The 25000-nt window shown below is 34.9% G+C and overlaps 1 protein-coding gene across 4 annotated transcripts in view; it reads left to right on the forward strand.

Annotated features, from left to right (window-relative positions):
* The window catches only part of LOC135206949 (serine/threonine-protein kinase unc-51-like), a 335180-nt gene that overhangs the window by 258202 nt on the left and 51978 nt on the right, over nucleotides 1–25000 (forward strand). For all 4 annotated transcript variants that reach the window (XM_064238477.1, XM_064238479.1, XM_064238480.1 and 1 more), the window contains one exon: nucleotides 21558–21590. In XM_064238477.1, the coding sequence (XP_064094547.1) occupies nucleotides 21558–21590 (33 nt within the window). The remainder of the gene's footprint in view (nucleotides 1–21557; nucleotides 21591–25000) is intronic.

Below are 25000 nucleotides of genomic sequence, written 5' to 3' on the forward strand. Positions count from 1 at the left end.
GAACGGTTATTCCGGGAATGTTGTTTATATATATATATATATATATATATATATATATATATATATATATATATATATATATATATATTATTTTTGTAGGACCAAAACTCATGATCTGCATTTTGTTAAATTTGTTATTTTTAACATATGATTTACATTGTTTTGTGAATTATTTCATTTTTAATTTAAGTATACATTTACATAATAGAGAGAGAGAGAGAGAGAGAGAGAGAGAGAGAGAGAGAGAGAGAGAGAGAGAGAGAGATTTTCCAGCTCCTATGTTTGTTTTCTCGTTTTTGGTAAGGGCCTGAATTGTGAAGGTAGTGATAGCGGTCATTTCTTGCAACAAAATTGGACGGAGAAAAAAAAAAAGAAAAGAAAAAAGAAGCCGAGGAAAAGTAAGAAAGCTTTTAGCGGAATGAGGTAGCCGGGAATGACGACGGGGGAAGATAAATCCTCCGAAGGGGGTTTCATAAATCATCCCAAGGTGGTTTCATAAATCCTCCGAAGGTGGTTTCATAAATCCTCCGAAGGTGGATTCTGGACGCAGATGGATGGTTAGGCTCCCATTGATGAAGAGACAAAATTATTTTTGTTTTAATTATTGCCATCGCCAGGACTGTTTTGTCATGTGGAGGTTTCAATCACTAATATTAACTTTTATTTTATTTCATCGCTTCTGTTGCCCAGTTGTTAACATCGCTTTTGGTAATTTTGTTCCAATTTCGCTAAAATTACCTTTTAACGAGAGTAATTACTTTAATACAACGCTTTTGGTAATTTCGTTCCAATTTCACTTAAAATCAGCTTTTAACGAAAATAATTACTCAAATACAACAGTGGAAAATATTTGATTATCATCAATTTACAAGTGATTCTCGGAAGTTTGTACTGTAGCATTTCTTCGCCGTTTACACGGGCAGAGAACTTTGGAGAGAGAGAGAGAGGAGAGAGAGAGAGAGAGAGAGAGAGAGAGAGAGAGAGAGCTTGCGATTGCCTAAGGAGGAATGACATTCTCTTAATTAAAAGACTGAGGGTAAAAGGTAAAAAGCGAGGTGCACTCGAAATGATTAAGCAGTGTGCAAGTTAACACCCACTTGTGGTTGTGGTTTATAGGAAAATAGTCAAATATATACATTTTGTAATTTGTTGCAATACTCTTTTAAAGTTTGACTTGTGTTTAGTGTGAGGTTCTCTTGAATATTTTAGTAAACAACTGTGACTGGCTGTTATATGTATGTTTGGTGAATATTGCATTCTTTCTCATTTTTTGGGAAGGACCGTTTTTTTCTGAGACACTGATCAATTCTGTTTGGACCAGTATTTAGTGGGGAGGTTCTCTTGGATTTATTATAGTAAAAAACTGACTTGCTTGTTATATGTGTTCGGTGAATATTCTATTCTTTCTCATTTTTTTGAGAAGGCCACATTTATTTTTTTTCCTGAGACACTGATCAATTCTGTTTGGACTTTGCAAAAAAAAAAAAAAAAAAAAAAAAAAAAAATAGATCAAGGACTTCCCAAGTGTCATTTCAAATTGATTAGACTGCAGTCATAACTTTTGATACTTTTTAGGAGGTGCATTACGTTTTTATCACTATTCTAGTTAACATCATCATAATCGGATCAGTATCAATCTCAATACGATCGTTTCGTGACGTTGGTCAGTTTGATGTCATCACGTTACGGTATGTGTATGTGGCCTTGAGCATACGAACACTTTCCGAGAAACAGTTGAAATTCGTATTGAATTCTGCGCATTAGAAACGTTCAGTTGTTTTCCTATTATTATTATTATTATTATTTTTTTTTATTTTTTTTTTTTTTTTTTTTTACCATGTGTGGATATCGGTAACCCAACTCAAGGATGGGATAAATCCTTTTACGTTTTGACACCGGTTAGTGTTAAATATATTGATCAAAGATTTCATTCATTTTTGTTACGGGAAGACACACGATTGATGATTTACTGATATTATTTAAGTGACGCTAAAAGACATCATAATTGTAATAATATTCGAAATTACCATCAAAGAATAGCATTAAAAGCAGGTTTAAGCAGATGCGTAATTAGATTATACTTGCATAATAGCTTAGAAGACCGATGATATTATTTCGCCTTCAGAGAACTGTCATGTTCCCCCCAGCTCTTTTTATAACATGTCAAGGTCAAACGTGACTTTATTTGGAACAAATGTTAAATCGCACGTTGATCATTGGTTGACCTTTGTGATTTTCAATAAATGGTTGGGGGAAAAATATTGAAGCAAGAAGTGGCCAGAGGTAGATTTCAGTTCTTTTTAAATAAAATCAGGTCTTCTGTTTTGACGGTCACAGACCAAGGACGTGTGAAGACTCATGCGCATTACTCTCTCTCTCTCTCTCTCTCTCTCTCTCTCTCTCCTCTCTCTCTCTCGTAGACATTTTTGGAGACGCTCCTCTCACTTGAATATGTCCCCTCACATATATTGTTAAAGCGTGAGAAATTTCCCTTTTCACCTATATGATTATGCTGAAGGTTTTCCACGTGGCGTGTGTAAAGGCATTGTCCTATACAAATCATGGTATGCTTTCACTTTCATGTTGAGTATATCTTAGTTTTACCAGACCACTGAGCTGATAAACAGCTCTCCTAGGACTGGCCCGAAGGATTAGATATTTTTACGTAGCTAGGAACCAATTGGTTACCTAGCAACGGGACCTACAACTTATTGTGGTATCCGAACTACATTATATCGAAAAATGAATTTCTATCGCCAGAAATAGATTCCTCTGGTTCCACGTTGGCCGATCACTTTCATGTGGACGGGATTTTTTTTTTTTTTTTTTTTTTTTTTGTTGTTAAACTGTCGAAAGCTTAAGAAGGAACCGCGACCATGTTTTGCGTCTCTTGAAAACGAAACGACGACGCAGTTTCCACCGTCCAACAAAGCTGCAGATGTTGACTTAAATGGTCTCTTCTGATGGTCAGGTGTGGCTGGCGCACAGGTGTTGACGCGGATTTTCATTTTTGTACAGGTGCCTCTTTATTCTAGGTCTCCCCAGTAGAATAATATTTATATTATATTTATTTATCCCAGTCAGTACAAAGTAATTTTCCATTTAAACAAAAATAATCAGGGAAATATTTTGCGTTATGTATGACTCATTTTATCGTGTTAGTACGTTTGCTGGCTGTGTGAATCATGGTCATTGTCTTGCCATGGACCGTATATGTTTTTTTTTTATATTAAAAGAAAATTTATATATTCCCAGCTTTAGTTCTTTATAAGATCTGCTGCAAGTGTATTTCAAGGAAAGCGACATTTTGTATCGTATGATTAGTATTCATAATGAATTTTCCCTAATTGTTAAACTATAACATTATATTTGTTTTTTTTTTTTTTTTTTTATATATTGTAGTGTTTATATAATGTATGTATATATATCTATATATATATATATAATATATATATATATATAGATATATATAAAGTATACTGTAGAGTTGAAATGCTGTCCAGTCTCTCTCTCTCTCTCTCTCTCTCTCTCTCTCTCTCTCTCTCTCTCTCTCTCTCTCATGTCATTCGTACTCTCAGAATTTAGAAGAAACCGCGAAGGAGTTTCAGAAACCAGATAGCAGTCGTTTCCCATGATGCGTCCGTGGAATTACCTTTATTTTGTCAGGACCAGGTTAGTCATATCCTCTGGTGATGTGCGAATGTATATATGCACACGTTGGTTACATGCATACATTATTGTGCATGTACCTGTGCATGCGTAGTGCTTTTGTGACACTGTCATGGTAAAGTCTTGTTGTAGAACAGGAAAACAAGCACGCGAATTACTTTGGTTCGTAATGATTTTCGCCGATTATTCTATTGTATATTCGTCTGTCATACAGACGAAATAAACAATCGCGTGACTCATGGTAAACAAAAGAAAAACGTGGAGGAGATGTCCACAGGAAAGGATCATCTGTGAGAGAGAGAGAGTTAACAAAGAGTTACAAGGATTAGGATGTCTCAAAGACTTGTTAGTAGTCCATCCGAGGAGACATCGTGTGCTCACTTATCTGTAGGAGTAGGTTTCACTGTGCATCCACAGTGTCCTAATGCTTTTGTCTAGCTTTCTTTTAAACTCTTCCACGCTGAGAGAGAGAGAGAGAGAGAGAGAGAGAGAGATAGAAGATTGAGAGGCAGAGAGAGAGAGAGAGAGAGAAGAGGGAAGGAGGAGAGAGAGAAGGCGAGATATTTTATATTACATTTTATTCAGATCTGATCGAACAGGAATGCCGAAAGGAACAATGATATATTTTGTCTCAACAGTAACGTTTTTATGAGAGAGAGAGAGAGAGAGAGAGAGAGAGAGCTTTTACAGTTTATTCAAATCTGATCTAACAGGTGCTGAAAAGACAAAAGCAAAATGGGTATTATTTTGTCTCAATAGTAACATGTATACAAGAGAGAGAGAGAGAGAGAGAGAGAGAGAGAGAGAGAGAGAGAGAGAGAGAGAGAGAGGTGTAGGTAGGTTGTTAGGCGGAATACTCTTGTAAAGCCTCGTCAGTGTGGTAGTGATTACATCCTGTGTTCTACTTGCAATCTGAGACCGCCCTGCTTCTATTTGTATGGTGATGATGGAAATACATCACCTCTTGGTTGAATTCCTAAAGTCTGTTCCGAAAAGCTCATGAATAACTTCGTCGTGTCAGTTTCTTCTAATTACAAGTTTTAGTTCACTTCGAGCTGAAAGGTTAAGTAGGTTTCTCATGTAAGTTGTTCTAGCATCTGTATGTATGTATGTATGTATGTATGTATGTATGTATGTATGTTTCTATGTATTTATGTATGTGTATATGTCTTGAGTGAACGAACATTTTCGGCTCATTTTCTAGAATCACTGGATCACTTGTAACCAAACTTGGCGCAAAGCATCGTGTCGAAGGGGATTCAGGTTTGTCTAGATGGGGTTCATTCACTTTCCGAGAGATAATATGAGAATAGCGGGAAAGGGACGTGGCTGGTTGGATTATTTCAAAACCTTTATTCTTAGTGTGGATTCAAGTTTGTCAAACCATGGGGCTCAAATATTTCGCGCAGGAATATATGTAAAAAAATATTCATTTACGGAAATTGCAACATGGTGACTGGTGAATAGGTGAACCATAGGCCTACAATTGTTATTATTAATTAATTAAGAAGTAGCTGGCTGGTTTTCACATTTTTATAATAAATTATGAGGCTAATTTTATCATCTTCTCTTCCCCACTGCAGAAGGTGATAAAATTAGCCTCATAATTTATTTTATTATTATTATTATTATTATTATTATTATTATTATTATTATTATTATTATTATTATTATTATTAATTTAGTTTAGGGGTTTGCTTTTATACTGCCGTGAGTTCTTATAAGAAAAGGAACTAAAGCTGGATACGTAATTCGTTAAAAACCTAAGTAGTACCTATCTCTACTCGGTCTGCCTCATGATATCTCGACCTCCTGACCCCGTTTAATCCTAACTTTGTAAGACTACGTAGTCGTGACATCGCCCTCTTTTTTTTGGTTGATTAACTCTTACATTGCCAGTTCAGCAACCCGAGGCAAGCCTATTTACATATACCACCATTCCATTCGTTGTGTTTGGCTTTAAGAAAAACGGTATTGACTCGGTCTTTGTACAGTCTAGGTTAGGACGTGTCGTAGCCATTATATTATATATATATATTATATTATTATATATATAGATATATATATATATATATAATTTATTTATTGGCTCGTATTTTGGAGATTTTTAATTTAAATTTTAAAAGCAGGAACTTATATATATTTTTTATCTTTGATTATATATTATATATATATCTATATATTATATATATATATATATATAGATATATATTTCTGTTTTTTAAAAATTTAATGAAAATGTGTGTATTAATAAGATCCATATATATATATATTATTAATAATATATATATTATATATATATATATATATACCTATAAGATATATATATATATGTGTGTGTGTGTGTGTGTGTGGTGTGTGTGTGTGTGTGTGTGTGTGTGTGTGTGTTGTTTACATATACATACATACATACATACATATATATCTATATTATTTATATATATATATCTATATATATATATATATATATATATATATATATATATATATATATATATATATATATATATATATATATATTAAGTATGTGATGATTAAATGTCATGGTTCATGAAGCGTGCGTGCCTTGAATGATTTGAGTCTCATCTCGTTCGTGGGCGACTGGCGGATACTGTCCTGTTTGAGAGGTATTGTTATTCCGCGTATGATGTGTTACTGCACCATTTTTTAACCTAGCCCTTTTAGCTTCACAGTAACCAATTGCGTAGAGGATTCAAGGCCACGCCGCCTCTTGCACCTCCTAGATAGATAGATGGCTTGCCGCCTACGCCCACGTAAGGCGTGTACGCTCCTACAAAGAAAACACCCCGCCCGTCGTCGACGCCATTACGCCCTTATGGTTTCTGTACGGTAGTTTGCTAGGCCCGTTCTGGCTTACGTAACTGTATATTTACCTAGAAACGCAGATCATTATCTTCAAAAGTCGGCAGCCGTTGCATAATGTAAATACTTGTACGGTAGAAGATTCTTGTTACTCATTAGCGAAGTGGAGGTTTACTTTGCCTCCTCCAAGGTGTACCATTACCCGTGTTCTTTAAATCCATATCTTTGGTTTTGTTATATTACTTGAATGAAGTTGTTCTTTAAATTCACATCCAATAAAGTTGTTCTTTAAATTCACATCATTAGATTTCTGGTTTTGTTATATTACTTTAATAAAGTTGTTCTTTGAATCCACATCATTAGATTTCTGGCTTTGCTATATTATTTAATAAAGACCGGTCAGAAAGAAGCTTAGTGTTAACTGTAATCTGAAAGTCGATCTTCACTTCAACGAATTAAATTCTATTTAGTCTTGTTGGTTTTCATTTTTTTATATATATATATATATATATATATATATATATATAATATATATACCTATATAAATATTGATGTGGGTTAAACCAGATTTCTTTATAGACGGTTCACGCTTCTCATTAGGTGAAATCGGAGTTTTCCTGGTTTCCATTAAGGCGTGCTTATTACCCATATAACTTAAATCCCTACCAGTAGATTTCTATTTTGGTTGTATTACGTTTTTAAAGACCAATCAGAACGAAGCCTTAACAGTTACACAAATCTTCCCTCTGGTGAATTAAATCTTGTTTCAATATTTTGGTTTTTAAACTATGCATGGCTTAGCTTTGCCAGAGATATGTCTATCCGTCACGCAATTCTTATTCTTTATTTGTTTTTTTACTCGAAGTTTATTTCAAAAGGATTTCATGATAAATGTTTTTATTGGTATTTTCCATTGTATTGTTGGAAATGGTGTAACCCCTGAAGATGTTCGCGCTGTGATAATGATGGACACTATATTTCACAGAAAATATATTTCTCGTGGAATATTAGTTTTGACACTGCAAAATTATTTATAAGAATGCTTGTTTTTTTTAATCTGCCCAAGAAAAGGTCATGCACACTCATGAAAGCAATAAAAAAAATAATATAGTATTTTACTTTTATAAAACCGCGATTAACGAGTGTCAAAACAAACAAATTACATCTTTGAATCTCTCCCTCTTGCGGCTGTTTTGTGAACTGATTCCAGCGTTTCAATTCACTTTTGATTTGGTTATCCAAGTTTCTTCTCTCGCCCACTTTCATCCTCGTGATATTTACGCTTAGCTTTCATTCCTGCAAATTGCTTTCATGGCAAATGCCGTTGATAGGACTTTATTTGGTGTGTAATTTGAAAGCTGTTAGAACAGACAGTCATTAAAAAGGTGTTTGTGTTTGTTTGTTCTGTATATTTTTATTATTTGAAAACAGTTGAAAGAGTCAATAAAAGGTTTTGGTTTTTGTGAGATCTTTTATATATATATATATATATATATATATATATATATATATATATATATATATATATATATATATATATATATATATACATATACTTATATACATATATATATATTATATATATATATATATATATATATATGTATATATATATATATATATATATATATATAATATATATATAAATATATATATGTATATATACTATATATATATATATATATATATATATATATAAGCGAATACCACGGGAAAATGATAGTCAGAAATCCAAGCGCTTTCGTCTTTATTCAGACATCGTCAAGTAGCTCCTTGACGATGTCTGAATAAAGACGAAAGCGCTTGGATTTCTGACTATCATTTTCCCGTGGTATTCGCTTATTAATGAAGTCAGTCGTGCATCTACTGTGATTTTTTAAGCATATCTATATATATAGATATATATATATATATATATATATATATATATATATATATATATATATATATATATAATAATGTGTCTATATATATATATATATAATCTCACAAAAACCAAAACCTTTTAATGACTCTTATTTTAACTACTGCTTTAAAAAAAAGAAATGATAAAACAAACAGCTATCAAATTACAGCCAGTGAAGCGCATAAGGTAATGAAAAAAAACCTCTTGTTATATATATATATATATATATATATATATATATATATATATGTATACATATATATATGATATATATATATATAAATATATATATATATATATGTTTGTGTATATATCTATATATATATATATATATATATATATATATATATATATATATAAAACCAAAAGGAATTTTTTGGTGTTTCATTACCTTATTCGCTTCACTGGCTGCCCTTGGGCACAGTGTCGTCACAGACAGGAAGACGCTTGAATGAATCTTTGAAGACGTTTTTTTTTCCGCAACAATTTCAACCCCCTCCCCTGTGAGAGTATTGTTGGAGGTGCCGTGGCCGAATCTCATTACACGCACGTCACACCCCACCCTACGCGGCATATTTCGAGAATGGCAACGCCAATTGCCCCTTTAAAGGATCTCCCCGGGAAATCGATCCCAGAACGACAGAGAAAACGGGGGTGTCCTCTCAGTGCAGTGTCAAGGGGAGGTGGAACAGAAATCCCAGGGTTGTCGTTCATATTTGGCACGGAATCGTCGTCGTTATCTGTGTCATCTTTTATTATTATTATTATTATTATTTATTTTATTTTTTTTTTTTTTTTTGCTCTATCGCCAGTCCAATTCGACTGGGTGGTATTTATAGTGTGGGGTCCGGGTCGGCAGCCTGACTCCTTAGGAGTCATCACATATTATTATTATATCATTATTATATTATTTTATTATATTATTATTATTATTATTATTATTCTTATTCTTATTCATTATTATTAATATTATTATTATTATTATTATTATTATTATTATTATTATTATTCAAGAAATTGTCTCGTAACATTTAGGAAAATAGAAATTCATTGAGTTTGTATATACCAAGGTTGTATTTATTGTTATTATTATTATTACTATTGTTATTATTATTATAATTTTATTTTATTATTATTATTGTTATTATTATTAAATTTTAATATATATTACATTAATATTGTTATTGTTGTTATTTAATTATTATTATTATTATTATTATTATTATTATTATTATTATTATTATTCAAGAATAGCCTTGCAACGTTTAGAATACCAAGGTTGTATTTTATTATTATTATTATCATTAGATATATCATTCAAGAAAAGCCTTGTAACATTTAGACAAAAAGAAAAAATTCATTTTTGTTATTACCAAGGTTGTTTGTTTATTATTAATTATTATATTATTATTATTATTATTATTATTATTATTATTATTATTATTATTATTATTATTATTATTCTATCACAGTCATCCTATTCGACCGGGTGGTTTTTATAATGTGGGGTTCTGGATATGCCTCCTGCCTTTTTTGGAGTCCATTACCTTTCTTACTATTGGGTATATAAATAAATGAAAAAAAGCCTTGGTTAATATAGGAAAGCCAGAGTTTATATGTCAAGGTTGCATTTCGCATCTGTGTTGGCACTTGGGTACCTACCGATTAGAGCCTGATTCTTCGTAACGTAATCACGGTCGATATATAAGTAGCAACCATGTCATTTGTACCTTCAGTAGATAATCGATATCTGTGAAGGACGTAGAACGATTTGATAAATGAATAATGCATGCGAGACATTACCAAGGATAAAGCCAGTAGTGATTTTCAGTCGAAATGCTTCCTTCAGCCTTGATTGAACTTTTGCGTCACAACTTTTCCCTTTCACCGATGGACAAGCATTTTCTCACCCGATTTATAATCGAGAGCTACTTTTACTTTTTGCAATAAAATTTTTGGTCGTTGAATCTTCATCATGGAAGTAAACTATTTAATAAGGAAGCGGTATCGTGCTGACATTGCTAAAAATCACACGTGGATGAAGGGAAAATTGTTTTGCTTTCGTAATGATGCGTTGAAGTAAATCAGAGAATCATGAAAATGAAAGTTGCACGTGTGTTGAGAACAGAAAATGTCGAGTCTGTTCAATGACGTCATTAATGTGCATCTATTACTTTCCTAGTATTTAAGCTCGACTCTTATTTTCGCTTGACTCATATTTTCGCTTGACTCTTATTTTCGCTTACTGTCACTTTTTTTTTTTTTTTTTTTTTTTTTTTTTTTTTTTTTTTTTTTTTTTTTTTTTTTTATTCCATAACCCCCGTAGGATGATGGTACCGTCAGCGCACCTCATGCGGTGTACTGTAGGCATTACTTAAGGTTCTTTGCAGTGTGTCTTCGACCCATAGCTGCAACCCCATTCATACCTTTTACTGTACCTCCTTTCATATTCTCTTTCGTCCATTTACTCTCCACTCTTTTCCTAACATTTAATTCACAGTGAAACTGCGAGGTTTTCCTCCTGTTACATCTTTCAAACCTTTTACTGTCAATTTCCGTTTCAGTCGCTGAGTGACCTCAAGGTCCCAGTGCTTGGCCTTAGGTCATCTTTATTCAAATCAGTTCTTCCATAACGTTTTTTCCTTACCATTTTCATCGCTCTTATTATTTTTTTATTTAAGGTTTGTGGGTAAATATTTGCCAGCATTTTGTAAACAGATAAAAAATAAACGAAAATTAGACGCGTAAGTAGAAATAATTAACAAGAAGGGTTTTGGGGAAAATGATGTCAATTAAAGGTCTGTATTGAAGCAAATGCCTTTCAATTGAAGATTATGAACACGCAAGGCACTTAAATCCTTAGATTCCTTAGTAAATTTAAAACTGATCAAGAACTTTTCACTAATACTCTAAAGATGGAATACATCATTCTCTCTCTCTCTCTCTCTCTCTCTCTCTCTCTCTCTCTCTCTCTCTCTCTCATCCTCTCTCTCTTCTCATTTATATGTTATATGTATGTATAAAATAGAGAAACATATATATATATAATATATATATATTATATATATATATATATATATGTGTGTGTGTGATGTGTGTGAGTGTGTGATGTGTGAGAAGAGAGATGAGAGAGAGAGAGAGAGATATGACGTACTCCACCTTCAGGTCATTAATGAAAAGTTCTTGATCTGTTTGAATCCTTCCCTCCCACTTCCTTTCCCTTGAGATTAACGGGAGGCCTATACCATGGAAGAGATACTGAAGGGAATAAGTCTATAGAGTCTTATGAGTTGCCGCTCTTTCGTGGCAGTGATGAAGATTCGAGGTAATTGTTGAAGACGGATTTTTCCTCTTGTGACTTTATAATTACATTAAAGTTGTTTTCTGACATTAAAAGTACATTTAAAAGTTTTTTCCTCTTTTTAATTGTTCATTTTGCCGTTTATATCCGTTGTATCCAGATGACTGGAGATTCTTATGACTTATGTATATTCATTGCATGATATTAAGGTATTCACTTGATTATGTATATTCACTATATGTTATTAAGATATTCAGTTGATTATGTATATTCACTGTATGATATTGAGGTATTCACTTGATTATGTATATTCACTGTATAATATTAAGGTATTCACTTGATTATGTATATTCACTGTATGATATTGAGGTATTCAATTGATTATGTATATTCACTGTATGATATTGAGGTATTCAGTTAATTTTGTGTATTCATTGTATGATATTAAGGTATTCAGTTGATTATGTATATTCATTGTATGATATTGAGGTATTCTGATTATGTATATTCACTGTATGATATCAAGGTATTCAGGTGATTGATATTGATCACTGAATTCTACTGAATGATGAAAACATCATCAGAATTTTTATATTAGTTTTTTCATAAATGTGTTTGAACAAACACTGTTCGTTTTCCCTTAAATGTGCGAAACTGCTAATTGGAAATTGTTTTTATTTCATCCACATTTAAAATACCACATCGAAACAACTGGTCATCCTCACCTTAATAGGTGAACTAATGTCCTACCTCAGGACTATATAAGGTTAGTTTCTCCTCCCCCCCCCCCCCACCCCCCCCCCCCCCCCCCCCCCCCCCCCCCCCCCCCCCCCCCTTCCCTCCCAAGACCAGGCCGCTTAATCCGGTATTTCATTATACAGATTTATAGGGTTGGGAATTCGTCTGGAAACTCGACCCGGCTGTGTGATGGAGTCTTTATTTATTTTTTTTTATTTCTATTTTTTTCTTAGCAGGCCATTCCTTTAACGTTGCGGTTGACAGTTTTTTTTTATTCCAGAGAGAGAGAGAGAGAGAGAGAGAGAGAGAGAGAATATATCGTAATCAGTTGGTTACTTAAAGTAGGATTTTAAACCAAAACTTATGATCTGCCATTTGTTAATTTTTTTTTATTTTTTTACTTGTGATCTGCATTGTTTTGTGAATTATTTTATATTTAATCCTAAGTACACGTTTACATAATATTCATGAGAGAGAGAGAGAGAGAGAGAGAGAGAGAGAGAGAGAGAGAGAGAGAGAGAGCTTTATTATTCATTTTGAATCAAATTTACTCGCTAGAAGTTGAAATATCTCGTTTTATTTTTCATGTATCTGGATTATTTTTTATCATCTGCTGTCCCTTTATATTATATCTATAATTTCTTAATATTGTAGGAATCATCTACTTCAATTTATTTTATCAGTCATCAGCTCATAATTTTATCAGTCATCAGCTTCATTTTTTTTATTATTTTTTTTTTATTGATATCATGCGATGTCGTAACGTAGCATTGTTCACGCCGCCTTTCTCTCCTTATACGTCACCATTTTCGAAGTAGGTGAAAGTCTGCCGTCACTGTGTTTATGACTCTTGAATGTCTTATGGGTTAACGTGACTCCAGGTACGGAGTTTATGATATATATATTTGCACAAATGAAATTTTATGCTTCTTACTTGAATATTGATGGAACGTGACTACTTGATTTGAAACCGGAATTGAGTTTCAAAACTCTCTCTCTCTCTCTCTCTCTCTCTCTCTCTCTCTCTCTCTCTCTCTCTCTCTCTCTCCTCAGGATTCTGAGGTTTGCGGGAATGTTATATACGGTTAGTTTTTTACACATGATAAGTAATATATGCATAAAACGTAATTTTTTTTTTCAATATACTGAGATAATTTATCAATTCTTTCTCAGTGAATTGCACTTATTGACGAAAATCAATCACTGGGGCTGCCGTTTAGTTATCGTCATTAGTTCCGTATTGTTTCATTGTAGTGAGCAATCTCTCTCTACTCTCTCTCTCCTCAATCTCTCTCTCTCTCTCTCTCTCTCTCTCTCTCTGTGTGTGGTGTGTGTGTGTGTGTGTGTGTGGGATGAAAAACGTAAAGCCGTTGGTCCCGTTGCTGAATAACCGCTGGTTCCAAGCAACGGAAAAACCATTAAAAAAAAAAAAAAAAAAAAAAAAAAAACCGTGCGTGTTTATGTGGAAGTTTGTAGAGCAAGTAACGTTGTCACGCCGGTAATGAACCCAAATTGTAGCGCTGACGTTTGCATGCAGTTATCTCAGGCCAACCGACGTCATCTGTCATCTGCATCGCAGATGATGGCCACCCAAGATAAAATAGCCTGACCAAAGGTGACGTCGGACCTCTTGAGCTTCACTGGAGCTTCAAGCACCTCATGAGCTGCCTTCAACTTTTGTAAGCTATTGCTTCGAAGCATAAATATTTGCTAGGTTTTATTCATGAGAAAATGAAGCAATTGCTGACGATTTCTAAGTATTTCCTTGAAAATAAGTATATCTTAGTTTTACCAGAACATTGAGCTGATTAAAAGCTCTCTTAGGGGTTACCCGAACCCATTGAGCTGATTAAGAGCTCTCTTAGGGGTGACCCGAAGGATTAGATATTTTTACGTGGCTAGGAACCAATTGGTTACCTAGCAACGGGACCTACAGCTTATTGTGGGATCCGAACCACATTATATCGAGAAATGAATTTCTATCACCAGAAATAAATTCCTCAGGTTCCGCGTTGGCCAAGCCGAGAAGAATCGAACTTCCGACCACGGCATTGGTAGCCGAGCGCGAAATCCACTCGTCCAAGGAGGAACAACATTTGCTTTGTTTTATTCATTGGAAGTAGAGCAATTGCTGTTACAGTACAAGCTTATTTCTGGGTGATGTCACGAGATGCGGTCGTCCTTTACCTGCAACTCTCCGGAATGCATTCGCGATGTTTCTCGAGATGGAGATTATTATGGTGGTGTCATTTTATTTGTTAATTTCCGTCCGGTCACCTTGTGCTTGGAATTGGGTCTTGAGTGAGCGCAGGTAATCAGCAAATGAACAGCTTTTAATTTCTCTTACCGATAGCCTAAAGGTATTTTAATGACGTCTCTCTCTCTCTCTCTCTCTCTCTCTCTCTCTCTCTCTCTCTCTCTCTCTCTCTCTCTCTTTAAATAGCCCACTTCCGGAGTTCGATTCCCCGCTCTGCCAACGTGGAATCAGAGGAATTTCTTACTGGTAATTAGAAAGTACTTTCTCGATATATCACGGTTCGGATCCCACAATAAGCTGTAGGTCCCGTTGCTAGGTAACCAATTGGTTCCTAGCCTCGTATAAAAATCTAATCCTTCGGGCCAGCCCTAGGTGAGCTTGTTAATCAGCTCAGTGGTCTGGTAAAACTAAGATATACTTAAATTTCATTCTCTCTCTCTCTCTCTCTCTCTCTCTCTCTCCTCTCTCTCTCTCTCTCTCTCTCTCTCTCTCTCTCTCCATTTAAATAGCCCCTCAACCTGCATTGCAGCGGTTGCACCCTCATTGATATTGTTAGCTATATTAGTATTCGTTAAGGCGTGCCATTAGCCCCCTATCCCTTTGTCTCCTGATGTTCATAAAATACTAAATAAATCTTTTGCCGACGTTTTTGTCTGGTTATATTCCCTTCCGGTAGGGGAGGTATGCGTTTCCCGGAAATGAAAGTAGAGAGAGAGAGAGAGAGAGAGAGAGAGAGAGAGAGAGTTCCTTAATATCATCCCATACATCATATGAAAAGGTTAAATTTTGACCCGACTCTATTAGCTGCACACTTAGTTTGCAGCTGATGAAATAGTGAGGGGGGGGGGGGTGTTATTAACTTGATATGCTCTTTGTTAATTGCTTTAATGTAAAGTTTTCTTATTTTCTGCGGAATTAACACGTTCAGATTTTAATAAGGTTTAAGGTTGTGGTTGTCGGCTCGATTCTTGGGACATTTTCATTCTTTCTTGTCCTCTCTCTTATAGAGCTCACAGAACCCAGTATTGAATACCTTTGTCTAAGTGGCAGTTACTCTTGGAGATATTTAATAAAAAGCTTTATTATTTTTTATATCAAAACACAGGAAGTGGAATATATAATAAAATATTGTATAATTTTTTTATCTAAAAGCCCAGCAAGTCTAATATAATAAAAAGCTTTATTATTTTTATTATCTAAAAGCACAACAAGTGGAATATAATAAAAAGCTTTATTATTTTTTATCTAAAAGCACAAGTGGAATATAATAAAAAGTCTTAATATTTTTTTTTATCTAAAAGCACAAGAAGTGGGATATAATAAAAAAGGTTTATTATTTTTCTTATTTAAAAGCACAACACGTGGAATATAATAAAAAGTTTTTTTTTTTTTTTTTATCTAAAAGCCCAGCAAGTCGAATATAATAAAACGCTTTATTATTTTTATTATCTAAAAGGAAAACATGTGGAATATAATAAAAAGCTTTATTTTTTTTTTATCTAAAAGCACAAGTGGAATATAATAAAGTTTTAATATTTTTTTTCATCTAAAAGCACAACAAGTGGAATATAATAAAAAGCTTTATTTTTTTTATCTAAAAGCACAACAAGTGGAATATGATAAAAAGCTTTATTATTTTTTTTAATCTAAAAGCACAGCAAGTGGAAATGCCACTGCTGTAAATTAAATTTCACTGGGGAAGACCTAACAAAGATTAGCGAGCCAGTGGGCGCTCGTGTATCACACATCCTTGTGTGCGTTGTCAGGATTCCTGGCAGATCGGGGTCATTTGCTGACCTGGCACTGCTGGAGTTTTGTCCTAAATCGTGTCTAGGAAACAGAGCACCAGCAGCTTCCTATAGTAGATTCACATCAACCGTGCATTTGATGTCTTGGCCAATCCCTTACGATGCTCCTGATTGATTGTTGATAAAGCCAATCACAGGGATGGAAACTCTCAGTCTCGAGAGAGAGTTCACATTGGCAGGATGTATGTTCCACCTCTCCTGAAAGACGTATACCTTAGGAGAGGTGGGACTTAGATCCTACTCATGTGAACTCTAGAGAGAGACTTGAGATTTCCAGCCCTGTCATTGGCTTATCAACAGCCAATCAGGAGCGTCGTAAGAGACTGGCTTAGACATCAAATGCACGGTTGATGTGATTCTACTATAGCAACTCTGATGGCAGTGGAGGGATGTACCTACTTGCCTCCCTGATTGGTTCGAAAAAGGTATTTTAACAGCTCCTGTCCCGAGTAATGGAGTGTCCGGATATTCCACCCAAATACCAAGGGGTCAGGGATGCCTCTACGTGGAGATAACGACGTGAGGAAGCTGATGGGCATTTCGTGCTTTAATCGATAGATAGATAGGACTGGCGACGGCGGGGAAATAGCGTTGATCAATAACTGCAGGCGTTCTTGCCCCCCCCCCCCCACACCCCCCCCTCCCCCTCCCCCCGGATGAAGGCCGTCCCTCTTCATGAAAGAAAGCGAATGCCTGCTGCCTCCTGTCTAATGGGTTTAAAGGGAAAGGAGCCTCTTGATAAGTGTTGTCTTTCATGCATAGCAACTGTTAAATGAGGACGCCATAACCGTCTCTGAGGCATAGAAAGTTTCACGAGGAGTTAAATGAGGACGCCATAACCGTCTCAGAGGCATAGCAACTGTTTCACGAGAAGTTAAATGAGAACACCATAACCGTCTCAGAGGCATAGAAACAGTTTCTGGAGAAGTTAAATGAGGCCGCCATAACGGCTTTGAGACAGAAACAGTTTCACGAGTATTTAAATGAGAACACCATAACCAGTGCAAGTACGTCACTTGTGAACAGCATCTTGTTGTGTAGTAAAAGCTTTATTTGCATTTTATATATGCAGATGTCTATCATGTAGCAAAACGTAAAAGATGAAGTTTATTTTTTATTCCAGATATTAGTCATATAAGCTGCCCTTTGTTCAAGCATCTGACTAAGTCATTTATGAGTAAACTTGGCACCTTACTCTGCGGAACGAAAATGGTAGCTATATATCTCCTCTCTCAGTACAACCCATTTGAAATATGGCCGTTCGCCCTTTTCTCCTGCATTTTGTATTTAAGGAATAGAAATCCTTTTAGCCCCCGAACCGAGTTCGTTGCAAAGCTCGAAAGACCAGTCATGTAGGACGCAGATGTTCCGGGGTGTGGGTTGATGTATTCATTCATTTTAGAGAGAGAGAGAGAGAGAGAGGTTGGGGGGCTTGGGGGGTTTGTGTCAAATGGCAACCAAATTGATAAATTTATATTTTATCTTTCCCATCCCCTGGTTAGCAAATGCCCCTTTTAAACGAAATGTGGCTGTCTTATTATCGGGATAAAATACCCGCAGGGCATAAAATAACCGCAGGGCAGATAAGTAAGATTGTTATCGATTTCTTTTCCGTGCAGACGGGTTTGGATGGGGGGGAGAGTTGGGGGCGGGTTAATTATTACCTCCCGCCGCCCCATCTGAGTTCTAAATGGTTTTGTGGTTGACCGAGTGTCTTGATAGTTAAGGTACACTGGTCCAGTTCGCTCTGCAGGTGTGCAAGAGATTCATTTTGTGTGTGTGTGTAATTTGTGGGTACAAAATTTCCTTCATTAGAGCATGAACATAGAAGGAATTTAGATCTGAGCAATAGTGTGCTTAAGGTTTTAAGTTTTGCCTTGGAATTGAATGGTTCCAGTTATATTTATCATTATTTATATACTTATTTGTAGGTACATATATGCACAATGTATATACAAATATATATATATGTGTGTGTGTGTGTGGTTGTGCAAATATTGCACATATATGTATATGCAAACTTTTGTCTGCACGCAAACATTGTGGGGCTCCTCAGTGGCGTGGTTGGTATGGTGTTGGCGTCCCACCTCGGTGGTCGCGAGTTCGATTCTCGGCCAGACCATTGAGGAGTGAGAGATGTGTATTTCTGGTGATAGAAAATCACTCTCGACGTGATTCGGAAGTCAAGTAAAGCCGTTGGTCCCGATGCTGAATAACCTTACTGGTTCCATGCAACGTAAAATCACCATACAAACAAACAAGCAAACATTGTGTATTTGTGTGTATTCAACTAACAGGAGTGAATCTGATGAGGTTAGCAATTTGTTGATTTCTCAAACATCCAGAGCTGCTTGTTTTATTGCTTTTTTTCTGATGATCTTGTACATCGAAAAGTATATGTAAGCAAAGTCTTGTACATAGGTACGTGAGAAACCTTAAGTCATTTGTCTCCGTAGTGACGCTAATCTTGTGCCCTCCCATCCGTACACATACATGCATACATACGTGCACACATACGTACACACACACACACACACCCACGACCCTTAGGATAACGGAAGACCCTTATTGATCGCCGTGGTCCAGAACTGCACTCGTGGGGTTTAACGATTTTTCTTTCCTGCCGAAAATTGCGATGTGTAAGAGAAAATAACTTCTGTTAACAGTGGTTCTAAGCTCTCTCTCTCTCTCTCTCTCTCTCTCTCTATGCGCCTGTGGCCTCTGTAGTTATATCACAAGAAGCAAAAATCGAATTAAGTAATTTCTGTGTTTGAGTGTGTGTGTGTCTATGGCAGTTATGTCTCTAGATGTTAGAATCAAATCCAGTGCTATTTCTCTCTCTCTCTCTCTCTCTCTCTCTCTCCTCTCCAGTTATGTCTCCAGAAGCTAGAATCAATTCCAGTGATATTCTCTCTCTCTCTCTCTCTCTCTCTCTCTCTGACGAAAAAGTAGCGCTGAGACATTTAAATGGCCCCCTCCCCTCCCCTCCCAGACAGGGCCAGCTGTGCAAATACAATCGATAGTTCTGTTGGGCGGTGTATTGTCCCACATTTGCATTAACGAGAGAGTGCGACGTCTGTTCAGTCGATATGGTTGTTAACTCCATTGTTTTAGAAGTGCTTCTTTTGATGCAGCCAAAAAAAAAAAAAAATAGTTTTGGCACATCGGTTATTTAAATTTTTTTTTAATTCTCTCTTCTCTCTCTCTCTCTCTCCTCTCTCTCTCTCTCTCTCTCTCTCTCGTTTTTTTTTTTTTTTTTTTTTGAAATAGCTCTTCATACAGTCTTTTTACGCGGTATGGCATTCGATAATGAAAATTCTCGGTCTAGGTTTACTGATCAGTTCTTATATTATGAATCTTATAAACGCTTCCTGGATAAAGTTACAATTAACAGATTTTCTAGCACAAGCACATTTGAATGTAGTATCTGGTAATGCGCTTTTACTAAAACTATCAAAAATACAAGTCAAAAGGTACCTTCAGTTTCCGAATGTATCTTCAAACCCCAGTAGCATGTCTCGTCTTAAACATTAAACGATTTTAAATTATCAGATGTGTTTTGAAGAAAGGTCGAAAGTAATTTTTTTCTCTTTTTTTTTATTTCTTATTATTATTATTATTTTTTTTACAGTTGATCATGTTTTCCATTATATCTGGTTAAGAGTAGATACCGTCGTTTCAGTAACGATTTTATGGATGTGTGGTACAGTTGTTATATGTATTTATTTGTGGGTATTTTGGGTATTCTCGTGCTTTGCTATGAAGCATTAACGGTAAATGTGGTGATGAGGAGGGAAGGAAGAGAGTGGTTTGGAGATCTTCGATAAAGGGTGACACACGTGAAAATTTGGACAATCAATAAATGAACGAAATGAATGGAAAAGAACTTTGGTTACTACTGATGGCTGGAAGAATTTTAAAATTGAAAGCAAACGAAAAGCCTCGTTAAGCGAATGGAAGAAATTTAAAATTGTTTAAAACTGAAAGTAAATGAAAATTTTCGTTAAAAAGTTTTTCACTCAAAATCGTTTTGTCGTATATGTTTAATTATATATTATGGAACCTAGCTTAGCAGATGTAATACTAAAATAAGACTTGTTTCCATATAATAATTTTAATAATAATGTTCTTTCAATTCTTTGCAATTTTCCAGCAGATTAAAAGCCTATTTGACTGACTTGCTCACAGTAATAATAATAATAATAATAATAATAATAATAATAATAATAATAATGAAACTGACAATTTTCTCGAGAAAATGGGGACAGCCAGCCAGTATTATCTCCCTTGAGTGACGACACTAAGAAGCCCTCTCCCATCTTGCGTCATATTAGGTCGCCTCTCGCGGGCTTTCCTTGTTCCAGATCACCCCCGCCTGCTTTTTCCCTTTTGTTTCTCTTGCCTTATGTAGACGTTTGTATGAAGTGGTCGACTTAAGCAGTGCTTGCATTTATACTTCTTCTTTACCTCTTCTTTCACACGTGAACAGGACACGAGGATCGGTTATTTATATCTCTCTGGCTTGCGGTCTCACTCCTCTCACGTGTCCTCTCGATTATCCAGTCGCTTCGGCCATCTTTTCTGGATTTTCTTTGCAAAGTTATCGGAGTCTTTGTATTTCACTCAGTAATTTGGCAAGATTTTGTACATTCGTGGAATGTGTGTGTGTTTATTTGTATGGTGTTTTTACGTTGCATGGAACCAGTGGTTATTCAGTAACGGGACCAACGGCTTTTTACGTGACTTGCGAAACACGTCGAGAGTGAACTTCTATCACCAGAAATACACATCTCTGACCCATCAATGGAATGTCCTAGATTCGAACTCGGAAAGTATGTAGTTCCCAAACGTCATTTAATATCATCAGTGACAGTTGAGATACTTTCACAAAAGCCTTTATCATTCTGAGGTCGAGTCATTTTAATAAGTTTGAAAATAATTATTTATTCCCGTGACCTGTTTTGTTTATCGATATTCACATGTAATTTTTTTTCCCGTATATCGTAAGATGATTCTATGTTTCTAATTTAACTAAATTTTCTTTTTTCTTTTCAGGAAACGGCCAACCATGTTTTCCTTGTGATGGAGGTGAGTGTTCGTTATTTCATTCATTTTTTTAACCGAATGGATTTGTAGGTGCCTTGAAGGATATGGTATATGAGAGAGAGAGAGAGAGAGAGAGAGAGAGAGAGAGAGAGAGAGAGAGAGAGAGAGAGAGAATGATGAGTGTAAGAGGAAACCTCCCTTTCCGAATCAAGTTGTCAGTGTGTATATACATAAATATATATATATATATATATATATATATATATATATATATATTATGTATACATATATTATATATATATATATCTTATATCTATATATATATATATATATATATATAATATATATATATATATATATATATATATATATGTATATATGTATGTAGTGTGTGTGTGTGTGTGTGTGTGTGTGTGTGTGTAATGTATATTATGTGTATAAAAGTTTTGAATTTATACTGGAAAGCTTGTAACTTTCCCTGACTAAATATCTCTTCTAGATACCATCCAGTTTAAATGTGGTATATTATTAATTGTGTAAGTGTTAGTGTAATATATATATGTGTGTGTTTGTATGTATGTAAATATACGTATTATGTATTAAAGTCGTGGTGGGATTCATTCGTATATGTCAGGTCCTATTGTGTAAAAGATACTTTAATATATATTGTGTTTGTGTATATGTATTGTATATATACGTTTTTGTATTAAAATCCTGGTATTGTTCATTGGTATAAAATATATCACCATTTCTTTCGTCCTGCGAATTTTTTTTTTTTAAGAAAAAAAAAAAAAGTTGGTAAATTCAATCTTCCTGCTTTTCTACCGTTAAATGATTCGGGAGTTTCTCTCTCTCTCTCTCTCTCTCTCTCTCTCTCTCTCTCTCTCTCTCTCGATATTTTAATGTGTTGGAAAGTTTCTTTAGAAAGTTCCCCAGATTGCTCTTGTTATGACCTTTCCGAGTTCATTAATTGGACCTGTTTATCTTCGTATTCTTTGAAAATGATTTTAATTGTTTTGTTTTTGGGGTATAAGAGGAGGATGACGTTAAAAAGCTTTGTTTGTTTTGTATTCAGTCATAAGTTGGCTCCATGCCCAAACGGGTTCTTGATCCTTAAGTTACGTATTTTTTTTTTTTTTTTTTTTTTTTTGAAAGAAAGGTGTGATTTCAATTAACCGCTTTAATGTGGAAAAGGGCTTTTGAAATGAAGGTGACCGCTTCAATAGTATCTTAAATTTCATAATCCTCTTGAAGAATTAATTGTAACGAGGGGCTTTTTAACAAAATGTTGTTAGCAGCATCCAGGACAACGTCATACGTGCTAATGTTCATTTTTTATCCAAACGAAGCTGTGGTACCCACCTTGATTTTCCCATATTCGTAGACTTAAAGGAGTCACTCTCGTCGTCTTCCAGGTGTTTTTGTTTTCGTCTCTCGTCCCCGAAGTTCGCTTTTCAGGGAGTTCCCTCTTCGTCAATCACTCCTTTTATGGCGTATTTCCCCCCGTCCTCTCCCCCTCCCCCTCTCACCCACCCTCTCCCCACCCCCTCCTCCCCCTCCCCCTCCCCCTCCCCTCTCCCTCCCCCTCCCCCTTACACCCACCCTCCTCCCCAAACGCGTCTTGAGCCTAACTTCCATCGTGGTGTTTGTGTCTTCCATAAAGTTTGTTTTGAACTTTTAACTGTTGTTGCCGAGCGAGGACGAGCGCTGGCGTTTGTTGTTGACTGGTCTTCCGAATGTCTTATTTATTCAGTCAGTTTGACTGACTGAAAATGTTCACTTAACGAGTCTATATGAATGGTGTTCAGTCAGTACCTTATAGTATGTAATTTCATAATGTGTTTTTGTCTAGTTTCACCGGGCTAGATTTGAGTAATTTGATCGTTTTTAAATGTAAGGATTGCTGAAGGGGAAGAGTTGCAAATTCATGAGACGCAGTTGTAGCCGTGTAGCGGCATACTGAAGCTTGATGTAGTTTATTCATGGTAGGTGGTGTCTGCTAGTATTAGATTGATTATTTAATTATAACTTGTCCCATATATTTTTGCTATAAAGACATCAGTCTGTATAATTTCAGTAACCCTGGGGTGATATGGTCATTTTTCGTTGTTAGTATATCATATCACCGTAGCCCAGCAGGTCGTTGCTCGCACAGAGTATACATACATAGCATAACATAGAAGAGTATATATACATAATAGCATAACATAGTTGAAGGATTTTCATGTGTTCTCCATTTTGTTATTGATCATTTCATTCGTTTACCGGTCATTGTCACAATGGAATCTTCATAGCATTGTGGGAGCTTTATTAGAAAGTATAATAATGCCTTTTTCCACATTGTGGGAGCTTTATTAGAAAGTATAATAATGTCTTTTTCACATTGTGGGAGCTTTATTAGAAAGTATAATAATGTTTTTTCCACACTGTTGGATCTTTATTAGAAAGTATAATAATGCCATTTTTCCACATTGTGGAATTAGAAAGTATAATAATGCCATTTTTCCACATTATGGGAGCCTTATTAGAAAGTATAATAATGCCATTTTTCCACATTGTGGGAGCTTTACTAGAAAGTATAATAATGCCTGTTTTCGTTCACGTAATTTTTGTTAACTATCGTTTGTACACTTATCAGTCCTTAGTATTTTTTTCAAACCTAATTTGATTTATTTGTATTAGTAGATTATTGGTCGATAACGCGAATGAGCGGTTGTAACCCACGGTTATCCAATTTTACATATGATGATAACATGGTATGATAACGTTATGTCATTGGGTTTGCGCGTGTAGAGGTCAAGTAGAAGTTGTCCTAATTTTGTTGCTTTAAAGTAGGTCACTGTCTCTTGAGGTGTTATAAGTAGCCGTAGTGGTGGTGGTAGAGGCACTTTTTACTTGTATTTTTATATCGTCGAAAACGATTTTATTTTTCTTTGATGTTTTTGACATGAGAGGTTAAAAAATATTAATAATAAGCTATAAATGCTTGTATATGAATCACGGTGCTGTGATATCTATATATTATATATATATATATATGTATTTATATATATATATATTATATATATATAATATATATAAATATATAGATATTAAAAGCTAATAATAAGTGCTTGGATATGAATCACGGTGCTGTGATGAAATTCTCTATATATATATATATATATATATATATATATATATATATATATATATATATATATATATATATATATGTATATATGTATACAAAGTGTGTACAAATAGTAGTAAAAGGTCTTCGCATGTAATGCATTCTTAATGTTTACTTGTAATATCCTTTTAGTAGATTGTTAATAAATAAATGTATTGATCTGTATTTTGTATTCGATGCAATATACCCATATAATTTTGCACTCGTAACACTTTATCGTATGTTTTGTAGCGTCACACAAAACTTTCCCGTTGGAATTTTTTTTTTTTTTTTTTTTTTT

The sequence above is a fragment of the Macrobrachium nipponense genome, chromosome 31 (genome assembly GCF_015104395.2).
Source record: "Macrobrachium nipponense isolate FS-2020 chromosome 31, ASM1510439v2, whole genome shotgun sequence".
Taxonomy (NCBI): Eukaryota; Metazoa; Arthropoda; class Malacostraca; order Decapoda; family Palaemonidae; genus Macrobrachium; species Macrobrachium nipponense.